This window comes from Macaca mulatta, chromosome 13, assembly GCF_049350105.2.
Source record: "Macaca mulatta isolate MMU2019108-1 chromosome 13, T2T-MMU8v2.0, whole genome shotgun sequence".
Lineage (NCBI taxonomy): Eukaryota > Metazoa > Chordata > Mammalia > Primates > Cercopithecidae > Macaca > Macaca mulatta.
In genome coordinates, this window is record NC_133418.1 from 21,894,700 (window position 1) to 21,915,614 (window position 20,915).

Sequence of the window (20,915 nt, forward strand, 5' to 3'; positions counted from 1 at the left end):
GTACTTCATGTTGAGCAACTGAGGGCAAAAATCTCCTTCTCCTGCTTAAGGTGATCACATCATGAGAATGTCTGGCATTGTCACCAGAAGTACAAACTTATTTTAGATGGGACAACTGCAACATCTGAGGAAATGCTAACACGCTCTTTTGCCACAGAAAGTAAAACTTTATGATATAGCTTCTTTTAAAACTGCGTTTTTGAACATAGTCACTTCACCTGTACCACCACAGTTCAAAGACTTTAAAAATCAATATTCACTCCAGCACCCACTGCTCTATTCTCTAAGTCCAAAACTAAAGCAATCATCGAGAGTTTTGAAAACAAACCAAAAACTTTATTTACAAAAGTAAACTGTAACTTGCTTTTACGTATCATATAATGTTAATGACCGCAGGAACAGATTTAAAATACACTGAGGTTTGTGCAGCTCACTTCCCCCTAGTTATACCATAAAACTTTATAAACATTGCTTTAGCTTTGATGTTTGGTCACGTTTTTGTGCAGAAGTCACGTCTCAGGGTAGGTTCACCACCAGACACGGTCACATCACCATTGGCTGTGGATTTCCAAGAAGCAAAGGAGCCAATCTCAGCAAAGCTCGCACTGGCATTTTTAGCTGCTTAAATTTGAAGAGCAGTTCAGCAAAGCTCGTGCTCCCTAAAACGGAAATGGGGCGGGAAGGTCACATCTCTAAATAAATTCAGCCGTACCTCTCCTTTCAAGGAAGCTTCAGAAACACAGTCACGTTGAAAACAGGCATTTTTCCCTTTGAAAATGATTATCCAAAGACAATATTTAAAATCATGAAATTCCCTAATACACTGTAATGTAAGTTGAGTATCCCTTTTCCAAAATGCTTAGGAAGAGAGGTGTTTTGGATTCTGGATTTTTTTGGATTTTGGAATATCTGCATTACACCTACCAGCTGAGCATTCTTAATCTGAAAATCCCAAATCCAAAATGCTGGAATGAGCATTTCCTCTGAGCATCATGTTGGCGCTCAAAACGTTTTCGATTTCAAACACTTCAGATTTCAGGGTAAGGAGACTCAACCTGAATATGATTTGATAGAATTTACCCATTCTAGACTTCAGAAAGTGACCTATAACTATATGTGAAACTAATAATATTGTTTAAGTGTATATATATATATATAATTCTTTAAATATAATGAGCAAAAGTGCCTGTCTACCTTCAATTACTATCTAAGTGGTATCTTACTGGTTCTAATGCAGTTGACCACTGAACACCTCTGTTTGTCCATCCTGGCCTGAAAAGAAAGTCTATGCTTTAAAATGTCTTCCTTTTACTTTTAGCAGTTTGACTATTAATGTGACGAGGTATGGTTTTCTTTGTATTCATCCTGCTTAGGGTTCACTGTGGGTTAATATTTAACACCATTTTTCAAAATTCTTAGCTTCTGTCTCTTCAAATATTGCTTCTAACTCATTCTCTCTCTCCTCTTATTCTCTTATTCCAACTCCATACATATTTGATTTTTTTTCCCCACGGTTTCTACATATCTCTTGTACTCTTCTCTGTATTTCCCACCCATTCTTCCCTCTGTGCTTCAGTCTGTTTACTTTCTACTCGTCTTCCAGCAGATAAGTGTGTTCCAGTTCACTTCAAATAATCCAATACTGAGATCTTCATTTCAGTTATTACATTTTTCAGTTCTAGACTTTCCATTTAACTCTTTTTTATTGATTCCAGGTTTCTGGTGAAACTCCCATCCTTCTCTCTATTTTCCTGGAAATATTAGTCATAGTTATTTTAAGTCCCAGTATGATAACTCCAATATCTGAATCACACATAAGTCTGTTTCTATTATCTGTTTTTTTTTTTTTTTATTATTATGTCTCGTAATTTTTTATTCAACACTGAATCCTGTAGACCAGAAATTGCAGAGGCTCTGGGTATGTTTTCTTTCTCCTATGAAGGTTACGTTTTCTTCTGCTAGGTGGGGACAAAGCATGCAGATCACCTCAGTTCTGCTCAAGGCTAATTGTAGGTCTAGTCCGCTTGGAGGGAAACTGAAGCACACCAGGTCTAAACATAGGCTAGAGCAGGCTTAGGGCCTGGCCAAGCTATTAATTCACCTGAGGAGCTGGGATGCTGATCAGAGCCACTTCACTTCAACAAGTCTTGAATTCCACCCTTTGTCTCCTCGGTCCTATGCTGCTGCAGACACTTTTGCTTACATTTTTGGCCTTGTGGCTTCTGCTAGATCTCTTGAAGTCTTACCCCATATATATGAAGGCTAAAATGTCGTAAGTAACTCAAGGGAAAGGTACATCCAGATTTTGAGTTATGATTCCTATTGTTCTCTCCTGCCTGCGATTTTGTTCCTCAAGTTCTAGGCTCTTGGACAATCACAAACCCAGCCTCTGGCTCCTCAGCCCTGCAGCACTGCTGCCTTTTGCTGGGACTCTACTTCTTGTGCTATGAACTGGCAAATGCCTTTGGGGGAGAAGCTAGAGTGAACAGAAAGCTCTCCCTGTTGTACTTCCCTTTTCTTATGTTTTTGTTTTTTGTTTTTTGTTTTTTGGTTTTTTAGCTTTTATACTTGTTTTGGAGGGCAAGTGAGTCCAATACAAGCAATTCCATCATGGCCATAACTAGAAGTCCCTAGATAGTAAACTTTTATCAGAGGCTTTCAAAACAGCAAAAAAACTAGTAATGTAATTAAACTTCAAGTTTAAATGATTAAATGGAACAATCTCTGCCTTTCTCAAAAAAAATGTTTTTTGTATATATTTTAGTATATACTAAAAAAAATTTTTAGACCAGTGTTTGGGGCTCTGTGAAGAAGAATCCATCCTTTTCTGAATAAAAATGAAAGTTATTCATGTAAAAAGTTGATAATTTTTTTCTTTTTTGCTCCAAAACAGTTCCTAGCAATGATACTGCAACATTAATGAAGAGGAAAGTCAAACTAGGGACAATAACTAATTAGAAACTCTTCCTACCAAGAAACTAGAACATAAAGGGGTAGGTAACAGAGGTACCGAAGAGAGGACTCAGATATGCAATTACCTTCTAGTCCTATAGGCGGCAGGTGCCGTGGAGCTGGCACAGAGTGGTAGACGAGGAAGCAGGCCAGCATGCTCAGCTGCGATTCCTCCAAGGGCTGCCCGCTGAGGTAGGCGTGCACACACATATCACCCCCGGCTGTGAGAGAAACAAATAGAACTGAACCAACTGATGACAGAACTGAGAGGCACAAGAAATATCTTCTTTCTATTACTTTTTCATCAAGAACTTATAAGCAGGTTCTACAGCTGGTACTGAGTACTGAGGCTACGGTGACAAGCTAGACTGAGTCCCTGTCATTGTAGAGTTTAGAGTGTTGTTGGGGAAGACAGATATTACACAAATAATGACACAAACAAATGCATAATTATGAACTGTGAGAGTGCTATAAAGGTGCAGTGGTCACTGTGGTTGTCTCCCCAAAATACCCCTTCACACCCCACCCTCCACCATGTATTAGAATATTTGATGGGACAGACTTCAGCTCCAGAACTAGATCCTTATTAGTCTTGGCCAGCGGTTCTCAAGCTTTCCCATGTATCACAATCCCCTGGAGGGCTTGTTAAATCACAGATGAGTGGGCCCCACTCCCCACACAGAGCAGAGAGCACAGAGCACAGAGTTTCTGATTCAGTAGGTCTGCGGTAGGGCCAGAAAAACTCCATTTCTAACAAGTTCCCAGGTCATGCTGCTCCACGAACCACACTTTGAGAATCACCGGTCTTGGGTGATCAAGGCAATCCCATTCCCCTGATACAGTGTTAGTTCAGAGACAGGCAGACCCAGGCCATTTTTTCAATAAGAGACAGTCTCTGCCACAGGGACAGATTGAGGGTGTGCATGAGATGCAACTCAGAGCCAGAAACCTGAGGAGGTACTTAATGACATGCTTGCTGGAGGCTCCAGGGAAAGAAATCCCCTCATTCTCATCACAAAGCTCCTAGAAGCAACTCTTCTTCTTCCTCTGGGCATCATGCTGAGCTAGAGGTGAACATGTTATAGCCATTTTATTACCATCCAAAAAAAGCACTGAGGATAAAGTCATGGCACAGAATGTAGCTGATGGAACCTCAGAGAAACGGAGTTGAAGACAATGGAATAAGATGACCCTTTACATGCCCTACCTGTGGACTTCTAATAACATAAGCAGATTTGTGTCCTCACTGTTTAAGGACAGCTTACGTCAGGTCTTCTGTTACTTGCAAACAAAGGCATTTAGATGCAGAAAAAAAGTTGAGAGCATGAGCGGGCAGGCAATAGATGGCAGGAAAGCTGCCTGAGGTACAGTGGTCTTGGAAGGCCTGGGAGGCAAGGTCATTAAAACTGAGGCTGCAAGGATAAATATGAGTTGGACAGGTGAAGAATGAGAGGAAAAGCTTCTAGGGAGGGAAAACAGCATATTCAATGGCCCCACAGTGAAAAGGAGCTCAGTGTTTTTGAGGAGGTAGAAGAGGCCAGCGTGGTGTGAGGAGCAAGTGGTGTAAAAGAGGCTTTGTTGAGGAAAACAGGTGCCTTGCAGGTCACACAGGTCCTGGTGCCACACAGTAGGGATTTCTTTCATAGCTGAATCAGGAGTCTTTGAAAAGCTTTAAGCAGGAGTGTTAGATCAGTTCATTCTTTAAAAGACTGTTCTGTCAGTTAACTTGAGATGATTAGAATGGAGATGAGAAAAAGCAAGGAGGCTATTTAGGAGGCTATAACAGTGGTCCAGGCACAAAATAATCATTCTGTTCTAGGCAGAAGTAGTAAAATGTGGACAAATTCAAGAAATATCTATGATGAGGATTGAAGGCTTCAGCAATGGGTCAGTCATGGCAGAGGAGGGGAGAAGGGAAGGAGGGAAAGGAGCAAGGATGACTTCCAAAAGGGTCAACAAAGGAATGACAGTGAAATGGTGACAAATACTGAGAAAGAATTTAAAATAGGATTATTTTTAAAATCGGGAAAGTCTGCTGTGACGAAGTCAAGGAAGGCCCATCTCAAGAAGCAAAATGTAGCTAAAGGCCTCACCGTTGTAGAGATGGAGTGAGATGAAAACTGTAGACTCCACTGAATACAGTTGCGAGGATGTCGGTCTACTGGGAGGGGGGAAACGTTTAGGTTTGGGGGAGGCAGCAGAGGGAGAAAGATCAAAGGAGAACAGATGAGATTCTTCTTTGAGCAGCTCATCATGAAGGAGAGCATCATGGTTCAGCCTCTCTTCAATGACTTTCTCAAGCCTACTAGCATTTTGTTTCACTGATTTTCTCTATTGTTTTTGTTTTTGGTTTCATTGGTTTCTGCTTTTATTTGCTTGCTTTGGGTTTATTTTTGCTTTCCTACTGCACTTGACAAGTCTTAAAAAAAAAAAAAAAGGACAATACCAAAAATTGCATTGCATTCCACTGCTGGTGGGAAAGTAAAATGACACAATTGGGAAAACTGAGTGTGGCAGTGGGTGAAGGTACAGATGATGCAAAAACAGGAGAATGCTGGCAACTACTAAAATTGGTGTTGAGGTTTATTACACTAGTCTACTTTGTATATTCTTTAAATTTCCATAACAAAATATGAAAAGTTAATAAAACTTTTTAAAGTGTTTAAACTTGAAACCCGCTTTCTTTGCCTAAGACTGTAATTTGAGGAGATAAATACTGTACAAAACATTTATATAGGCCAGGTGCTATGGCTCACGCCTGTAATCCCAGCACTTTGGGAGGCCAAGGCACATAGATCACAAGGTCAGGAGTTTGAGACCAGCCTGACCAACTTGGTGAAGCCCCATTTCTACTAAAAATACAAAAATTAGCCAGGTGTGGTGACAGGCGCCTGTAATCCCAGCTACTCAGGAGGCTGAGGCAGGACACTCACTTGAACCTGGGAGGCGGAGCATGCAGTGAGCTGAGATCGCGCCACTGCACTCCACCCTGGTGACAGAGCAAGACTCCATATCAAAACAAAAAACTGACATTTATGTAATATCAATTGGCTGCATTTTCAGATTAGTGTAGTGATTTCATGGGTTATCTCAGATCTAATGAGTTATTAGTGAATGACCCTGAAAGTCCACATATGCATCTGTGATTTTTACTCACAAATATGAATGCAATTTCCAATTTTCACTTAATTTATTGTTCTCTACCCCAATGCCACTGCTAGCGCTTGTAAGAGAGGAGACCATATATTTAAGAGGTTTTTTTAAAAAAAATTCTAGTTTTTCACTAGAAAATAAACACATTTTTGATAAATCTGAGTGGCAAGTCAAATTCAATGGAGGCTCACAGCAATACTGGAAACCACCAAATGCACTAAAGAGCAACAAGACAATCAGGGCCCTGTTTTAGAGAATGTTCTAGTCACTGCCAAAGTTCCATACATTATAGGAAATGTGCAAATCAGAGAATCTGCAAAGATTTAAGGAAGTATTTTATCAATAGCAAAGGTCTGCCATAGGTGATCAAATGTTAAATTGAATAAAAACGAAACACCAAAACCTATGAAATAACATGTTTTTCCCCAAAAGTGAGGATAAAATTGACTACCAAAAAAATTTTGAAGCTATATGATCTTTGAATCTGAACAGGAAATGACAAATAGAATGTAGCTGTTAAATATAAACATGGAGAGTCTGAAATTAGGCTTTCCAAGTATATCCCTCACAACCTGGTTTACAATTTAATTTTTTTCAGAAGTTTATTTCCTGGTGTTACAGGTGGATAAACTGAATTATATTCAAACACTTAGTGTCTATTGATTACTAATAGCTTTCACTAATCAAAGCAAGAATTGTTTCTACTACTATTACTAAGGTTAGTATTAACCCAAAGCAAGCAACTGTCAGATATTTACTGGGAGCATTTGGATGAACTAAAAAGAATGAAAAGATCAAGAAGTCTACTCCTGAAAATCAGTTTCAGGTGTATTTAACACATAAGATACATTTCCGTAAATCTAAAGGCCCCATCACTTGCCTCATGTAAGTCAGAATCACTTCTACACTGTTAATGAGTAACTACAATTTCCTTGCAATCACAAATCCTGCTGATAGAAAGCCACCACTGTGACATCACATAGCTGTGCCGTCCCAGGTTTTCAAAACTGAGTTGGTACAACAAGCTCACTCAGCAAGCACACGTCAAGTTCTACGTGTACATGGGGTACCAGTACAAAAACGGGATGGCTGCTGGCCTCAGGCAGGCGACAGGCCACACACCTAGGAAATGGGAGACAGAGGCACCGGAAAGGAAATGTGATCTGATGCTAGGGAAGAGAGAACAAGGTCCTGAGCACCAAGTGGTATTTAAAATGCTATAAATATTCTCTGTCTGGGCCAGATGCATTTTTCCAAAGAAGCTGAAGCAGATAATCAAAGCCTAATTCATCTAGCTGGAAACATTAAATCTATAGCCATTCTTGCTTATACTCAGATTTATCTTGCTTACCAATGAAAAAAAAAGTTACAACAGAAAAGCCTGAACCGAATGTATCTCAAAAGCACAGGAGCGCCGTGCTACGATGCTACTATTACCTTGTAGCCACTGGTCCAGGGTATTATCGATGGTGCACTTCACAACAGGGAGGAATTCCGAGTTCATAAAGAGCCCCCGCTTAGGGTGGTTCTGCAGCCGCTCCTGATGGCTTCGGGAGCTGAAAAACTCTAACACTAACTTTATCTGCCAAAGTTCAGAAGTCTCAGACATTTCTCTTCTCCCAAGTCTTCTTATAGCCTTGAAGAGGAAAGAGGACAACAATCCATTTAATCAAAGAGTTCTCTGCCTCTTCATCAGAGTTGTAGACTGAGTATTCTTTAAACGTGGCTCCTAATTATAAAGGGTGGTGGGGGAATCCATTCTGTGTTTTGAGGCGGTCTGCCCACAGAGGAGCCATCACTGGGTAGAGGTGCACGGCTCACCTCCTTCAATATGGCCCTACATGAGCAGCTTGCAGGGAAAAGTAACAAAGGTGAATGAGCTCATTCTTGGCTCAACAGCTCCGAATAACCAAGACCCAAAAGGTCACAGCCAGTCACCTCTGGAAAACTCAAGCCGGGTACAATGACATGGCAGGGATCCAGCGGGGCAGAGGGCAAAGGAACACTACTAATAATAGTGCCCTTGGGATCCATCTGCAAGTCACTACAGCTGCAACCAGAGGAGATATTCATGCATAAAGACCTGCCACCCATGACTGCGAAGGTGTGAGGGTTCAGAGGGTAAAAAGACACATTCTCAGCCAGCAACTTAAAAACACAACTTGTTATTTGGCTGCTGTACAGAGAAGTACTGTGAGCAGCAGTGCCAGCGTGGATGCCATATATCCATATTTGCCAACCAAAAAAGGGTGGATTCCAGACAATAATAGCATTCTGGGCCTATTTAGTTATACTGGAACTTGGCTTTTAATTAACAATGTTACTTAACACTGTGTGTTTTCTGGTTTGGTGGAATTATCCTCTGACTAAGTATGTTTCTCCATTCAGCTTTCTAGCAAATTATTTTACCATTAAAGGTAATTTCTCTTAGACACTGAGTCTCAGATGCTCAGCTGTGACCTTATTATATTCACTTAAACAGCTGTTTAAAACTAGATTCTGGATCTCACCCCAGAAATTCTGATTCAATAGATGAGGCATGGAATTAGAGGATCTGTATTTTTAAGATACCAAGGCAAATTTTTGCCAGGTTAGAAAACTACTGGCTTGGCTTAACTGCAAATCTGGGTCTGAAAGATATGATAATAATGAAAAGGCATATGTATTACTAATTTGCCTGAAGTGAATAAATTGGTCTGATCCTTTAAGAACAGTATTAAGCATTACTTTCTGCATTACCCCTTTAGGCTCTTTTAAAACATCAATAACAAGAGAAATTTAAAAATGAACTCCAACGCCCTAGATAACTACATATATACTCTGTAACCTCTTGCAAGCTTCATCACATAGGTCTAATTTCATAGTACTGCCATCGTTAGGGCTCTGTTTGTCCACTAACTACTCACATGCAGACTTCTACAAAGAGGCAGTGCAAGGAGGAAGGCAAAAATAAAATGGGAGAGAGGGAGGGAGTGCTCTCCTCCTCTCTCAGTCAGGGGAGATAACAGGGAGGAAGGGGAACCCTTAGAGGAAGACAGCTTCCCAAGGGGCACTCCTGTCAACACAAAGCCCAAGCTTTTTGGAATTTTGAGAGCTTTCAAATTTTATATGGTTTCCTTTCTTAAATTTCCAAAAGCAAATGGGAAACTAAAAGGAAGGACGCTAGGAACCTTACCACACTATTCAGTGAGTTACTTGAACTGCAGGACAAATTTCACCAGAATCGGTATAGGTTTTTGGATCCATACCTGATCCATTGCTATGTATGCAGGCAACATCTCTGGGGTCTCCTGGGTAACACATTCATAGAGTACTGAAGAAAAGAGATCCAGAATTTCCTGTTTCTGCAGAAAATCAGAAGCTTTTTGTAGCACAAAGTATATTCCAAAAACAATTCAAAAACCAATTGTATAGTACTACTATGGCCCATTCTTAAGTTCTATAATGAATCACATAAAAGTAACACTACAATCTTTTAAAAAAGCCATAGCACATGTAACATTAAACAATTAAAAAAGTTAAGTCCCAAGAGACAGTTAAGGATAGTAAGTGCTACAGAAGAGAGGAATGGACCAAACTAGGATAAAATGAGTAGACAGGACATCACAGAGCTATGCCTTGGGTTGGGCTGGGAAGAGTAGGATCCAGAAAGGAAACAGAGTAACAAAGCTGCAAGAAAAAAACACTGACCAGAACAAGTTTAGGGGAGGCAGCAGAGTCAAGTCCAGCTGGGGTTAAGGGCAGGCATGGGCTTTATTAGAGACCCGTGACCTTGAGTGCACAGCCCAGCTCTTACTAGCTGTGTGATCTTGGGCATGTAACATCTCTCAGTGGCAGTTTCCTCATCTGTAAGCCCACAATGACAAAATACCTATCCTCAGGGTCATAATTAAATGACATTTAAGTATTAGCAGAGTATCCAATATATAGTAAAGATTCAATAAGTAAGAGAGGGGAAGGTTATTTTACTTAATCCTCAAAACAATACTGTAAAGTAGGTTCTATTATAATCACTTTTAGAAATGAGGAAACTACACTTTGGAGAGGTTGAGAAATTTTCTGAAGGCCATATACACTTGTAGACAATAGGCTATCAATCCTAGATATCTAATTCTATATCCAATCTTTCCTTCTCTGTATGGTGGATTAAACCAAAGATCTGGGCCAGGCACAATGGCTCAAGCCTATAATCCCAGCACTTTGGGAGTCCAAGGTGGGAGGATCATTTGAGCCCAGGAGTTCAAGACCAACCTGGGCAATATAGTGAGACTCCATCTCTACAAAAATTTAAATAAAAAAAAAATTAGCCATGGTGGTTACACGCCTGTAGTCTCAGCTACTCAGGAGCCTGAGGTGGAAGGATGGCTTCAGTCCGGGAGGTCAAGGATGTAGTGAACCATGATCACATCACTGCACTCCAGCCTGGGCAACAGAAAAAATCGGCCCTATCTCAAAAAACAAAAACCAAAAAAATAAAGAAAAATCTGCTAAGCACCCTTGGAATCTTGAAGGCAACAGGTATATAAACAAGAAAAAGAAGGGTTATAATATACAGATGAAACAGTTAATGCAATTACATAAAAATAAGAGAAAGGCGGTAAACACTGAAAACATAAAGCAGAATATGAATGGGCATCATTCTCGTAGGTGACAGAAACTATCATCTGTCAAAATTAATGTCTTACAAATGTTGTTTCTTCTATCAAGATAGAAGGTTGCTAAATGCAATAGTTTTAGGCTATGCAAATCTACACGTGCCAAGCAAAAGTCATCCCATGTGACTCACGTATGTCATCAATCTCAAAGATAGATATAGATAGTACAGATGTTTTGGGTGACCCATACATAGACATACTAACGAATGCTGGTCCTGGGGCTCAGCAAACCATAGAATATATACCTGACCCATGTTCACAGTTGGTTTGCAGAAATAGTCAGCAAATGACAGAAGTGCTGGATCAGAAGTGAATGCTGAGATTGTTTCTGGCTAAAAAAAACAAACAACCACAACAGTATAAGATTAAAAAAAGAGTATTTTCCTTATTGCTCAAACTGTAATACAAGGAGTTCTAACAACTCTACCTCCCCTTTGTCACACAACATTCCCAAAAAAACCCAGATGGTGCAAACTTTCCTCATCAACCTGTTCTGCTAAGAAGTTACAATAAGCTTTTGCACAAGTTAACATGAGCTACGAATTATCAAAAGGCCAATAAACAAACAGGTCTTCCTGTTTACACAACTCATCCACAAAAGGCTTTTCCTTCCTTCACTGACTAACTAAAAAGCCTACCAGAAACTAGAATTGTTACTGAAATGGTAAGGAAAAAAGAATATCACTCAAGCCAGCCACAAAAAGATAAACAGTGTATGAAACCATATATATAAGGTACTTAGTATAATCAAAATCAGAGACATAAAATAGAATGGTGGTTGCCAGGGAGTAGGGGAAGTAGAATGAGGGGTTATTGTTGCAAGTATAGATTTCAGGTCTGCAAGATGAAACAGTTCTAGAGACGGATGGTGGCGATGGTTGCGCAACAATGTGAATGCACTTAATATTACTGAACTGTAACTTGCAAAAGGTTAAGACAATAAATTGTGTGCATTTTACCACAATTTTTTTTTTTTTTTTTTGAGACGGAGTCTCGCTCTGTCGCCCAGGCTGGAGTGCAGTGGCGCGATCTCGGCTCACTGCAAGCTCCGCCTCCCGGGTTCACGCCATTCTCCCGCCTCAGCCTCCCGAGTAGCTGGGACTACAGGCGCCCACAACCGCGCCCGGCTAATTTTTTGTATTTTTAGTAGAGACGGGGTTTCACCGTGGTCTCGATCTCCTGACCTTGTGATCCGCCCACCTCGGCCTCCCAAAGTGCTGGGATTACAGGCGTGAGCCACCGCGCCCGGCCTTTTACCACAATTTTTTAAACTTGGGAAAAAACAGTATCATTCAAGGTTCAAGACTGAAAATGAAATATGAAGGTTTATATTTTATTTCTGAACTTCCAGTAGGCAGGAAATTGAGATAGCTTTTAATTTTTATATATTTTCTTCATTCGAACTCAAGTCTAAAGTTACCTATTTTCTTTACAAATTGGGTTAGAGTCTTTGGGATATGCTCTGATTTTTAGAAGAAGCAATACTACAAATTTAAGTTAAACCGTGTCCAAAAATCTTTCAAAAATATTTCATAAACAACTTACTGAATACTGCCAAACAAAATTCACCAATGTCAACCCTGAGAACTATTTATACATTTCAATCCTGGGAACCATTATAAAGGCTCGGTCACAAGTAACTGACCTAAAATGAAATATGAGTTGAATTAAAATAAACTGCTGTCTCCGTACTTGGAAGAACAAAGGATGCTAACTCAGTCCTTGGCTGCCACTCATCCAGTCCGCCTGCCCCACTTTTGCCATCTAATTATCCTTTAGGGTCCTCACTACTTCAGACTACTCTACTATGCATCACCAACAGGGACATATTTGCTCATGGAATTACAGAAAACTGAAGTTAAATTCAGAAGTCTTAATGCCTGATTATGGGACAAATTTCTAGTGTTGGAAACTTACCTGAGTCAAGAATATCGAGCAAAATATGTGCTGACCCCGCCATGGGAATGAGATTGTTTCCTACCCTCATTTATCGTAACTATTTGCTTATTTCAAACACTACTGTACTGGCAGTCAAGTACTGTGCAAATAATAAAGCAAACTAACAAAAGAAGTCTGAGTCTGTCATCAGTTTATCCTCACCAAGATGAAGGAAACAAATGGTGGTTTTTAAATGGAGCTAATAATTGCTAGCTTGCAAAACTCCTTTTCTATTTTTGCTATGAAATTAAGAAAATCTTCACCAATTTGAGGATTAATAATAAAATTACTAAAGTATTTGTTGTAGTGTCAGGATATGGTGCGACTGTCCTTGCTGCTGAATGTAAATCTTAACTTAGAGTATTTTACTTTATTATATATATTTATTATTTATTATATAGAGTATTTTGTATTTATATTTTATTATGCCCATCACATAAAAAGCAAACGGAGTCACAGGCAGGCAGTGTTTACAATCCGCAACAATGAAAAAGGAAGCAGATCCACCTTTCAAGTTTACAGCAATGGGCAAGGAAGCCCGCAATTTACAATTATTTCTTTCCGTTTTTACCAATTAATAATACTACCTTGAAAGCCCGGGCTTCAGAGTTCCTGTTAGCAACAGTCTGCGCCAACAAACTTTGCCATCCCATTGGATCTTCTTTGTAGGAGAGCTGACCTGCCCTGAGTTTAACATATAAAACCCCATCCTTGGAAAGGATGGACCTGAAAGAAAAATGAATGAATTTAATATAAGGTATTACTGGCAGTTCTTGGCTGGAAACATAGTGTCTTCTAATACCATGTTCACGGGAGATGAAGCCTTTACCATTTTCCACTAAGGCAAATGATTATTTACTGTGTCTAAGATTAAATCAGTCCCTATGAGAAAGCCTAGAATAAAGTTCTGTTTTTCTTTGGTGTCTAGATTCATGGAACTTGTTAAATGAGAAGTCCCTTTGACTACTGGCTCAACTATGAGTTTCAATGGTAGCATTTTACCTAACATTTCTTTGTATTCCCTATATCCCCCAGCTCTATGTCTAGAGTACATGAGGTACTAAATATCTATTAATTGGTTTGCAGCAAAAAGAAAATAATGCTGCAAATCTAAGGACAGAACAATACAGAAAACAGCTAATATACAGATAGTCTGGAAAAATTCACATTGGGACCAAATTATAGAAACTTTTACATGCTTGTTAAACTTCCTTGAAATTTAAACTTAATTGACATGCTACTTTCAGTATAAAATTATCAACACTCTAAAATAATTGCATGTGATTATTTCCATCCAAAATAAACTGGGTGAGTAGTATATATCATCTACAATAATCTTAAATTTAGGAGAACTTTCTAACACAAGAATGGTAAAGAGATGCAACAAAAGATGTGGTCTGGCAAACACTGATTGATATAATAAAGTTCCTTTTGTGGATGTACAAATCAGCTTTACTTTCTGACCTGGTTAGGCTCTGTGCCCCACCCAAATCTCATGTCAAACTGTAATTCCCACGTGTCACAGGAGGGACCTGGTTGGGGGTGATTGGATCATGGGGGCGGATTTCCCTCTTGCTGTTCTCATGATAGTGAGTTTTCACGAGATCTGATGGTTTAAAAAGTGTAGCACCTCTCTCACTCTCTCTTGCCGCCATACAAGACATATCTTGCCTCTCCTTCGCTTTCTGCCACGATTGTAAGTTTCCTGAGGCCTCCCCAGCCAGGCGAAACTATGAGTCAATTTAACTACTTTTCTTTACAAATGACCCAATCTCAGGTAGTTCTTTATAGCAGTGTGAAAATGGACTAACACACTTTCCTAAACTAAATCTTATGTTAATATACCAAGAGACAAGTCCATTACTGTCACAAGGAAGTCAGTGCAAGTTTCTCAATAAATGAATATAAATATTTAGGGATGGAGTTTAAAATTAAAACTTTCATTTTCTTTCTTTTTTTTTTTTCCTGAGACAGAGTCTCGCTTTGTCGCCCAGGCTGCAATGCAGTAGCGCAATATCGGCTCACTGCAAGCTCCGCCTCCCGAGTTCACGCCATTCTCCTGCCTCAGCCTCCCGAGTAGCTGGGACTACAGGTGCCAGTCACAACATCCGACTAATTTTTTGTATTTTTAGTAGAGATGGGGTTTCACCGTGTTAGCCAGGATGGTCTCGATCTCCTGACCTCATGATCCGCCCGCCTCGGCTTCCCAAAGTGCTGGGATTACAGGCGTGAGCCACCGCACCCGGCCAAAACTTTCATTTTCTAACACAAGTCCTGTTTCAAAAATACAGACTGTTTTACAGAAGACATACCCTACATATTGTCTTGAATGAGATTAAAGGGTGATGAGTCACATTCCAGATAATAATTTATAATTTATACCTTCCTATATACTTCTATTCACTTCCTAAAAGGTAAATCAGAGAAATTTAATGTACTTACTTCAAGTGTTGTGTTCCTTTGCTTAAATCTATGAGCAGTTCCCAGTATCTTGGGCCTTTAACTTTAATCTGCCAAGATAAATGTAAACGTAGTCAACCCAAAGCTGAAAAATATATTCATTTGACAAACTGGACCCTATGTTTCTCAGAGGAAACAGTAACAGCCAGAAAGAGGCATCTGGAGGTTAACAAGCTCCATTTCCAGACAAAAAAAATGAATGTAAATCATGTTCTGAGGCCACCTAAGCTATCAATAAAGATCTCTAAGACAAAACTTGCTCTGTCCTTTCTGACTTTTCCTTTTGCTGCAGCTTTCTTATCTGCTACAATACATGAAGAAAGCAGAGGCTTTTATTTAGCTGTCTTTAACGCTATGCTGTTCTACTGAATTGATCCCTTGGACCCATCTCCCAACCATGCCCAACTTACCTGCTTTAAAAGATGGAGTTCTGGAAGCAGGGTAGGAGCCATCAATTCTTCTTTCGTTTGTTCATACCACTGAGTGCCCTTTACAAACGTAAAAGTCCAGCTACAGTTCACTAGGTAGTCAGCGGAAACAACAAAGAAGAAACATCTCCACGCTCTACCTCCCTCCAACCCTGCAGTTCATACAGAGACCTTAAAATGCCATAAAATCCTCTCTGGTACTCAAATCTTGAAGGACTGATGTCGAAATTCCCCACAGGGTATGTGTCACTTCCCACCACTTCAAGCCTTGCCCCTCACAGGCCAGCAGGACCAAAGGCCATGCTCCAGTGCCACTGGGTTCTGCATGTTGCCTTCCCCGTTCGGAAGGAGCTCCACTCAGCGGGCCAGGCCTAGCCCAAACACCGTCCGCTGTGACAGCCCCTCAACCCCACAGCTAACAGCTAAGCAAGGGTGCTTTGCTGCCTCCCCTGCATTCCACACACATCTCCAATTATCACACTCTGTTCTCACTGTATCCATGCCTGGCTCCCCAGGGGATAGAGGTTCCTTAAGGAAAATGACAATGTCATCTCATTTTTTACCCCAGAGCCTAGTACAGTTCTGATTCACAGAAGGTACTTAATAATTTGCTGAATGAAAGAAGGATATAAAACTTGTAATCTATTTGTGCATCTAAATGAAAGCTGTCATCAAATACACAATTTTGGGTTTTCAAGTATTCAGCTAACAAATCTAAGAATGGGTCTAACTCAATTAGTTTTATAGAACACTACTGTCAGTCATGTCAAGTTAACAGGGACATTTTCAAACTATAAGCTCTAAGGACAAAAGAGTAGCTGATGATCCCTAAAAAGTGATACCTAGAGAATACAAACAAGCATGAATGGCCTGGCAGGATATACAATAACTTTAGAAGCTTCCATTTTTATGGAAGTTCAACTGACTACTTGTCACCTTTTACTGGACAACACATTTGAAATATTATGACCTGCAAAGATGGATGAGTGGTAATAAAATTACAAGTAAATGATAGGGAGAGATACCTTGTAGGTAACTTCTAAGAGGGCATAGCAGGGCGTGTTTGTGTCCACATCCACAGGCACGAGAAGCCTGGGCTCCGCGGCCAGCACATAGAGGTGCCGGAGAGCCTGGAGATGATACCTGGTCATAAAAAAGACAGACGGTGGGTAACAAATGACTGTGACAATATGAGCTCTGCAATCTGCTGTTGCCTATGAGCTAAGACAGGACAGAAGCTCAGGTACTATCTTCAGATGAACAGAAATCTTAAAGGCAGATAAGATTCTGTTAAAAAGTAGTGGAGAAATTATCTTTTAAACATTTTATATAACTGATCTTTGACCCAATAATTCTTTACTTTAGTCTTCACAGTGAAGAGGTTTTACAGGGAGGTAAAAAGTGTCATAACATGAAAATATTTACTATCAAACTGACCACTTATAAAATCAATCAGTCTCAAAAATCTCTTTCTACTCAACACAGGCATCTGTTTTTATCTTCTCAGAGATTTATTTCTAGTTCTTTTTTTTTTTCTTTTTCCTTAAGGATTGATAGGGAAGAAGGGGAAAGACAGGATGTCAGTTCATCTCAGACAGCAAAGTTCTTCTACATGTATAAACTTGCACATACATATACACACACGTCCTTGAAATACAGTACATCAAACATCTATGTGGCTATGGCAATATTTTTCTTTGGGGTTCTCAAAAAGTTTTTTAAACTTTAAGATTTCTATTTTAGAATGTAAAAACAAAGTTTTCATATTTTAAGATCTCATAAAAGAAGGATAGGCTGGGCACAGTGGCTCACGCCTGTAATCCCAGCACTTTGGGAGGCCGAGGCAGGTGGATCACCTGATGTCAGGAGTTCGAGATGAGCCTGGCCAACATGATGAAACCCTGTCTCTACTAAAAATATAAAAGTTAGCCAGGCCTGATGGCACATGCCTGGAATCGCAGCTACTAGGGAGGTTGAGGGAGGAGAATCACTTGAATCCAGGAGACGGAGGTTGCAGTGAGCTGAGATCGCGTCACTGCACTGCAGCCTGGGCAACAGAGCAAGACTCCCTCTCAGAAGAAAAAAACAAAAAAATTGGCCAGGTGCAGTGGCTCACGCCTATAATCCCAGCACTTTGGGAGCCAAGATGGGTGGATCATGAGGTCAGGAGATCGAGACCATCCTGGCTAACACGGTGAAACCCCGTCTCTACTAAAAATACAAAACAGTTAGCCAGGCGCTGTGGCGGGTGACTGTAGTCCCAGCTACTCAGGAGGCTGAGGTAGGAGAATGGTGTGAACCCGGGAGGCGGAGCTTGCAGTGAGCGGAGATCACGCCACTGCGCTCCAGCCTGGGCAACAGAGCAAGACTCTAATAAAAAAAAAAAGAAGGATAAAACGAGACTTCAATTTTAAAAAGCTTTATAGACAATAACTTCCCTCTTCTTACACAAATACATTTACTTCTATATATCAAGTAAAAGTAAAAATCAATAAAGATCAGAAAAAACTGACACTAATAAATTACATAAAGATTCTTGTCACCAGCAGGGCATGGTGGCTCACGTCTATAATCCCAGCACTTTGGGAGGCCGAGGCAGGCAGATCACAAGGTCAGGAGATAGAGACCATCCTGGCTAACACAGTGAAACCCCATCTCTACTAAAAAATACAAAAAATTAGCCGGGCGTGGTGGCGGGCACCTGTAGCCCTAGCTACTTGGGAGGCTGAGGCAGGAGAATGGTGTGAACCCAGGAGGCGGAGCTTGCAGTGAGCTGAGATCCGGCCACTGCACTCCAGCCTGGGTGACAGAGCGAGACTCCATCCCCCGCCCAAAAATAAAAAGATTCTTGTCACCAAACGGCTTTGTTTACAATAGCTAAGCCAAATAGCTATGACCAGCAGCATGGGAGTGTGGCTCTCCACTGTACCCTAGCCAATAACTGGCTTTTAACAACTCAAAAAATCTTTCCTAAATGACAGGCATGAGGCCACATGTCAGAGGTGTATTAACAACAATATTCTTGTGCTGCACCTACCATCAGAGTGTGGTTTTCAGATTAGGGTACGTTTGTAAAACAGCTATCTTTCTTCTGTCATTCGTTATACATTATAGTGCAGTTTAAAATGATGACTTATGTTACTGTGATAAGTGCTCCTGACCCTTCTCCCATAAACAATAAAGGGCTCTTGACCTGTCTCTGGGGAGACAACAGGGGATGCCTTCAGTTGAGCACAGTGCTCAGGTGTCTTACAAGGGGCTATTTTCTTCCCTTCCCCCATATGTAAGAGATCTGCTATATCTCAAACTATATCTAGGGAAACGGAAGGGTTGGTGGTTCCTCGTACCCTAAAATGCAGAGCTTTTAACTGCTTCTACATGGTTTGAAGCTCTACTGCTCACTGCCACTTCTAAATTGTCTCTGGTTTTTTGCTGTATTTTGCTTTTCTTGTCCCTCCTATGTCATTTATACAAAATTTCTCGTCATTTATGTGAAAGAGGGGAAAAAAGGAACTCATACAGACATTGCCACTAAATCAGACAAACTTTTCTCTTGGAACTAAATAATTACAGCACAAAAAAGTATCTTGAACTTCCCTTGGCAACTATCCTTTACCTGATGATTTTTTCCCTAAAGACAACTTTACTTAATCTCCTTCTGGATTTAGAGCAGTTCTACAGATCTGAGAATGGCGGAAGACTGGTCAGTCATCAGGTGTCCCAAGTTATCCTCTGGTCTAATACTTTGTGAGATAATTTTCTTAAAAGATTTAGCCATGAATATAAGTTGAAGAACAGAAAAAGGCTAATTTGGAAATAATTCCATGAAACCAAAATACAACCAAATGGTCCCCTTAGAGAACTTAGTAAGTATCACATTGAAAACAGAATCACTAGACTCACCGGTTGTCAGTGCTGTGAGCTGGGAAGTGTGGGTAAAGGGCACAGAGAAGAGCGGCAATGGAAGAATTTGATGTGCTCAAAGAGTACCTGCAAAGTAAGTTTGGTGGGGACAAATGTTATCCATTGCATTGCACATACTTTCAAGGCATTCTTGAGAATCAGGAAACTGGGGTATAGTAAGGCATACTGATAAGAGGCCCTCATAATACAAGAGTGTCAGTGGTGTGAACATTCCACTTTTCATTTAGTCCTTAGGCCATTTCAAGATCATCACTATTTAAAGCCAAAGTAATATCCCATAAATGTTAAATTTCAACCCTTGAAGCAAGGTTTTAACATACAATAGCACAGTAGTGAAGACCATGAATGCAGTCCTAAAAATTATAAATATTGAAGACTCATGTACCAAGTATGCCACCTTCTTATCCAATTTTATTAATATATATGCCTATTTATACAATTATAAATCTCATTTTTAAAAATACAGGATGTTTTAGTTGGTATGTAAACAGTTTTTTTTTTATTTCTGTAAAGCATGAGGATTCCTTTAGAATGACTGACTAAATGGAAAGGCAAAAGTTATCACTAAAAACTTACAGTGACTGTATAAACAACTATTCCTCCAAATACAAATTCTTTTCTCGCCAATATGATACACTTTTAAGATAAAGTTTTATAGACTTTTAAAATATTATCTTGGTAAAGGGTCTATTAAAATTTTCCTTAAATTACTTTATTGTTGCTCAAATTTAGTATAGCAAACTGGCAAATTAATCTAAAGTCCCAGAGTTTTTCTAAAAAAGTATTTTGAAATAAAGATGGTGTAGGACATCACATAAAACCACTTCTAACTATTAAATATAAATATTTTTATTACACACAAACATGTACACACATATACCCAAATCTCTTTCCCTGTCTTTTAAAATAATTGGAGTATTAAATAAGAACTTATAATTCATTATATATGCTTATGTATTTAATGGATTAGAGAGAAGAGATTTCAAATTTTAAGCAAAGAAATACATCTATTTTGGCATGTACATGGAATAAGCCATTTTCTTTGTACCATTTTGGTAAACCAAAATTCAAAGGTAAATATTAAGATATTGATGTTAGAAATTTTGGGTAGAAACATAATGGTGTAGCTATGCTAAGTTTAAATGTTGTTAGAGAACATACATGACCATTTAAAAACCAAAAATCACTAGCAAAGCCGTAGCAGAATGGTAGAAAAATCTATTCGATATGAAAGAAGAGCAACGAGAGTCATGCAGTTTGGAACAATGAAAGATGTGGAGTAAGAGACATGGAGAGGCTCATTTTGAAAGGAAAAAAATTTCAAAAATCATAGAATAAAATAAGTAAGAATTTTCATAGTAATATTTCTTTAACCATTATTAATTCTAAACAATTAAAGAAAGAC

At 39.6% G+C, this 20,915-nt stretch overlaps 1 protein-coding gene across 6 annotated transcripts in view; it reads right to left on the bottom strand.

Annotated features, from left to right (window-relative positions):
- Positions 1 to 314: 314 nt before the first annotated feature.
- Positions 315 to 20,915, bottom strand: part of ANAPC1 (anaphase promoting complex subunit 1) — a 119,679-nt gene continuing 99,078 nt past the window's right edge. For all 6 annotated transcript variants that reach the window (XM_077959001.1, XM_077958999.1, XM_028832303.2 and 3 more), the window contains 10 exons: positions 19,490 to 19,576; positions 16,612 to 16,729; positions 15,569 to 15,646; positions 15,141 to 15,208; positions 13,286 to 13,424; positions 11,006 to 11,092; positions 9,354 to 9,449; positions 7,543 to 7,741; positions 3,039 to 3,173; positions 315 to 659 (listed from right to left, as the gene is read on the bottom strand). In XM_077959001.1, coding sequence (XP_077815127.1) covers positions 544 to 659; positions 3,039 to 3,173; positions 7,543 to 7,741; positions 9,354 to 9,449; positions 11,006 to 11,092; positions 13,286 to 13,424; positions 15,141 to 15,208; positions 15,569 to 15,646; positions 16,612 to 16,729; positions 19,490 to 19,576 — 1,123 coding nt within the window. In that variant the 3' untranslated portion in view covers positions 315 to 543. The remainder of the gene's footprint in view (positions 660 to 3,038; positions 3,174 to 7,542; positions 7,742 to 9,353; positions 9,450 to 11,005; positions 11,093 to 13,285; positions 13,425 to 15,140; positions 15,209 to 15,568; positions 15,647 to 16,611; positions 16,730 to 19,489; positions 19,577 to 20,915) is intronic.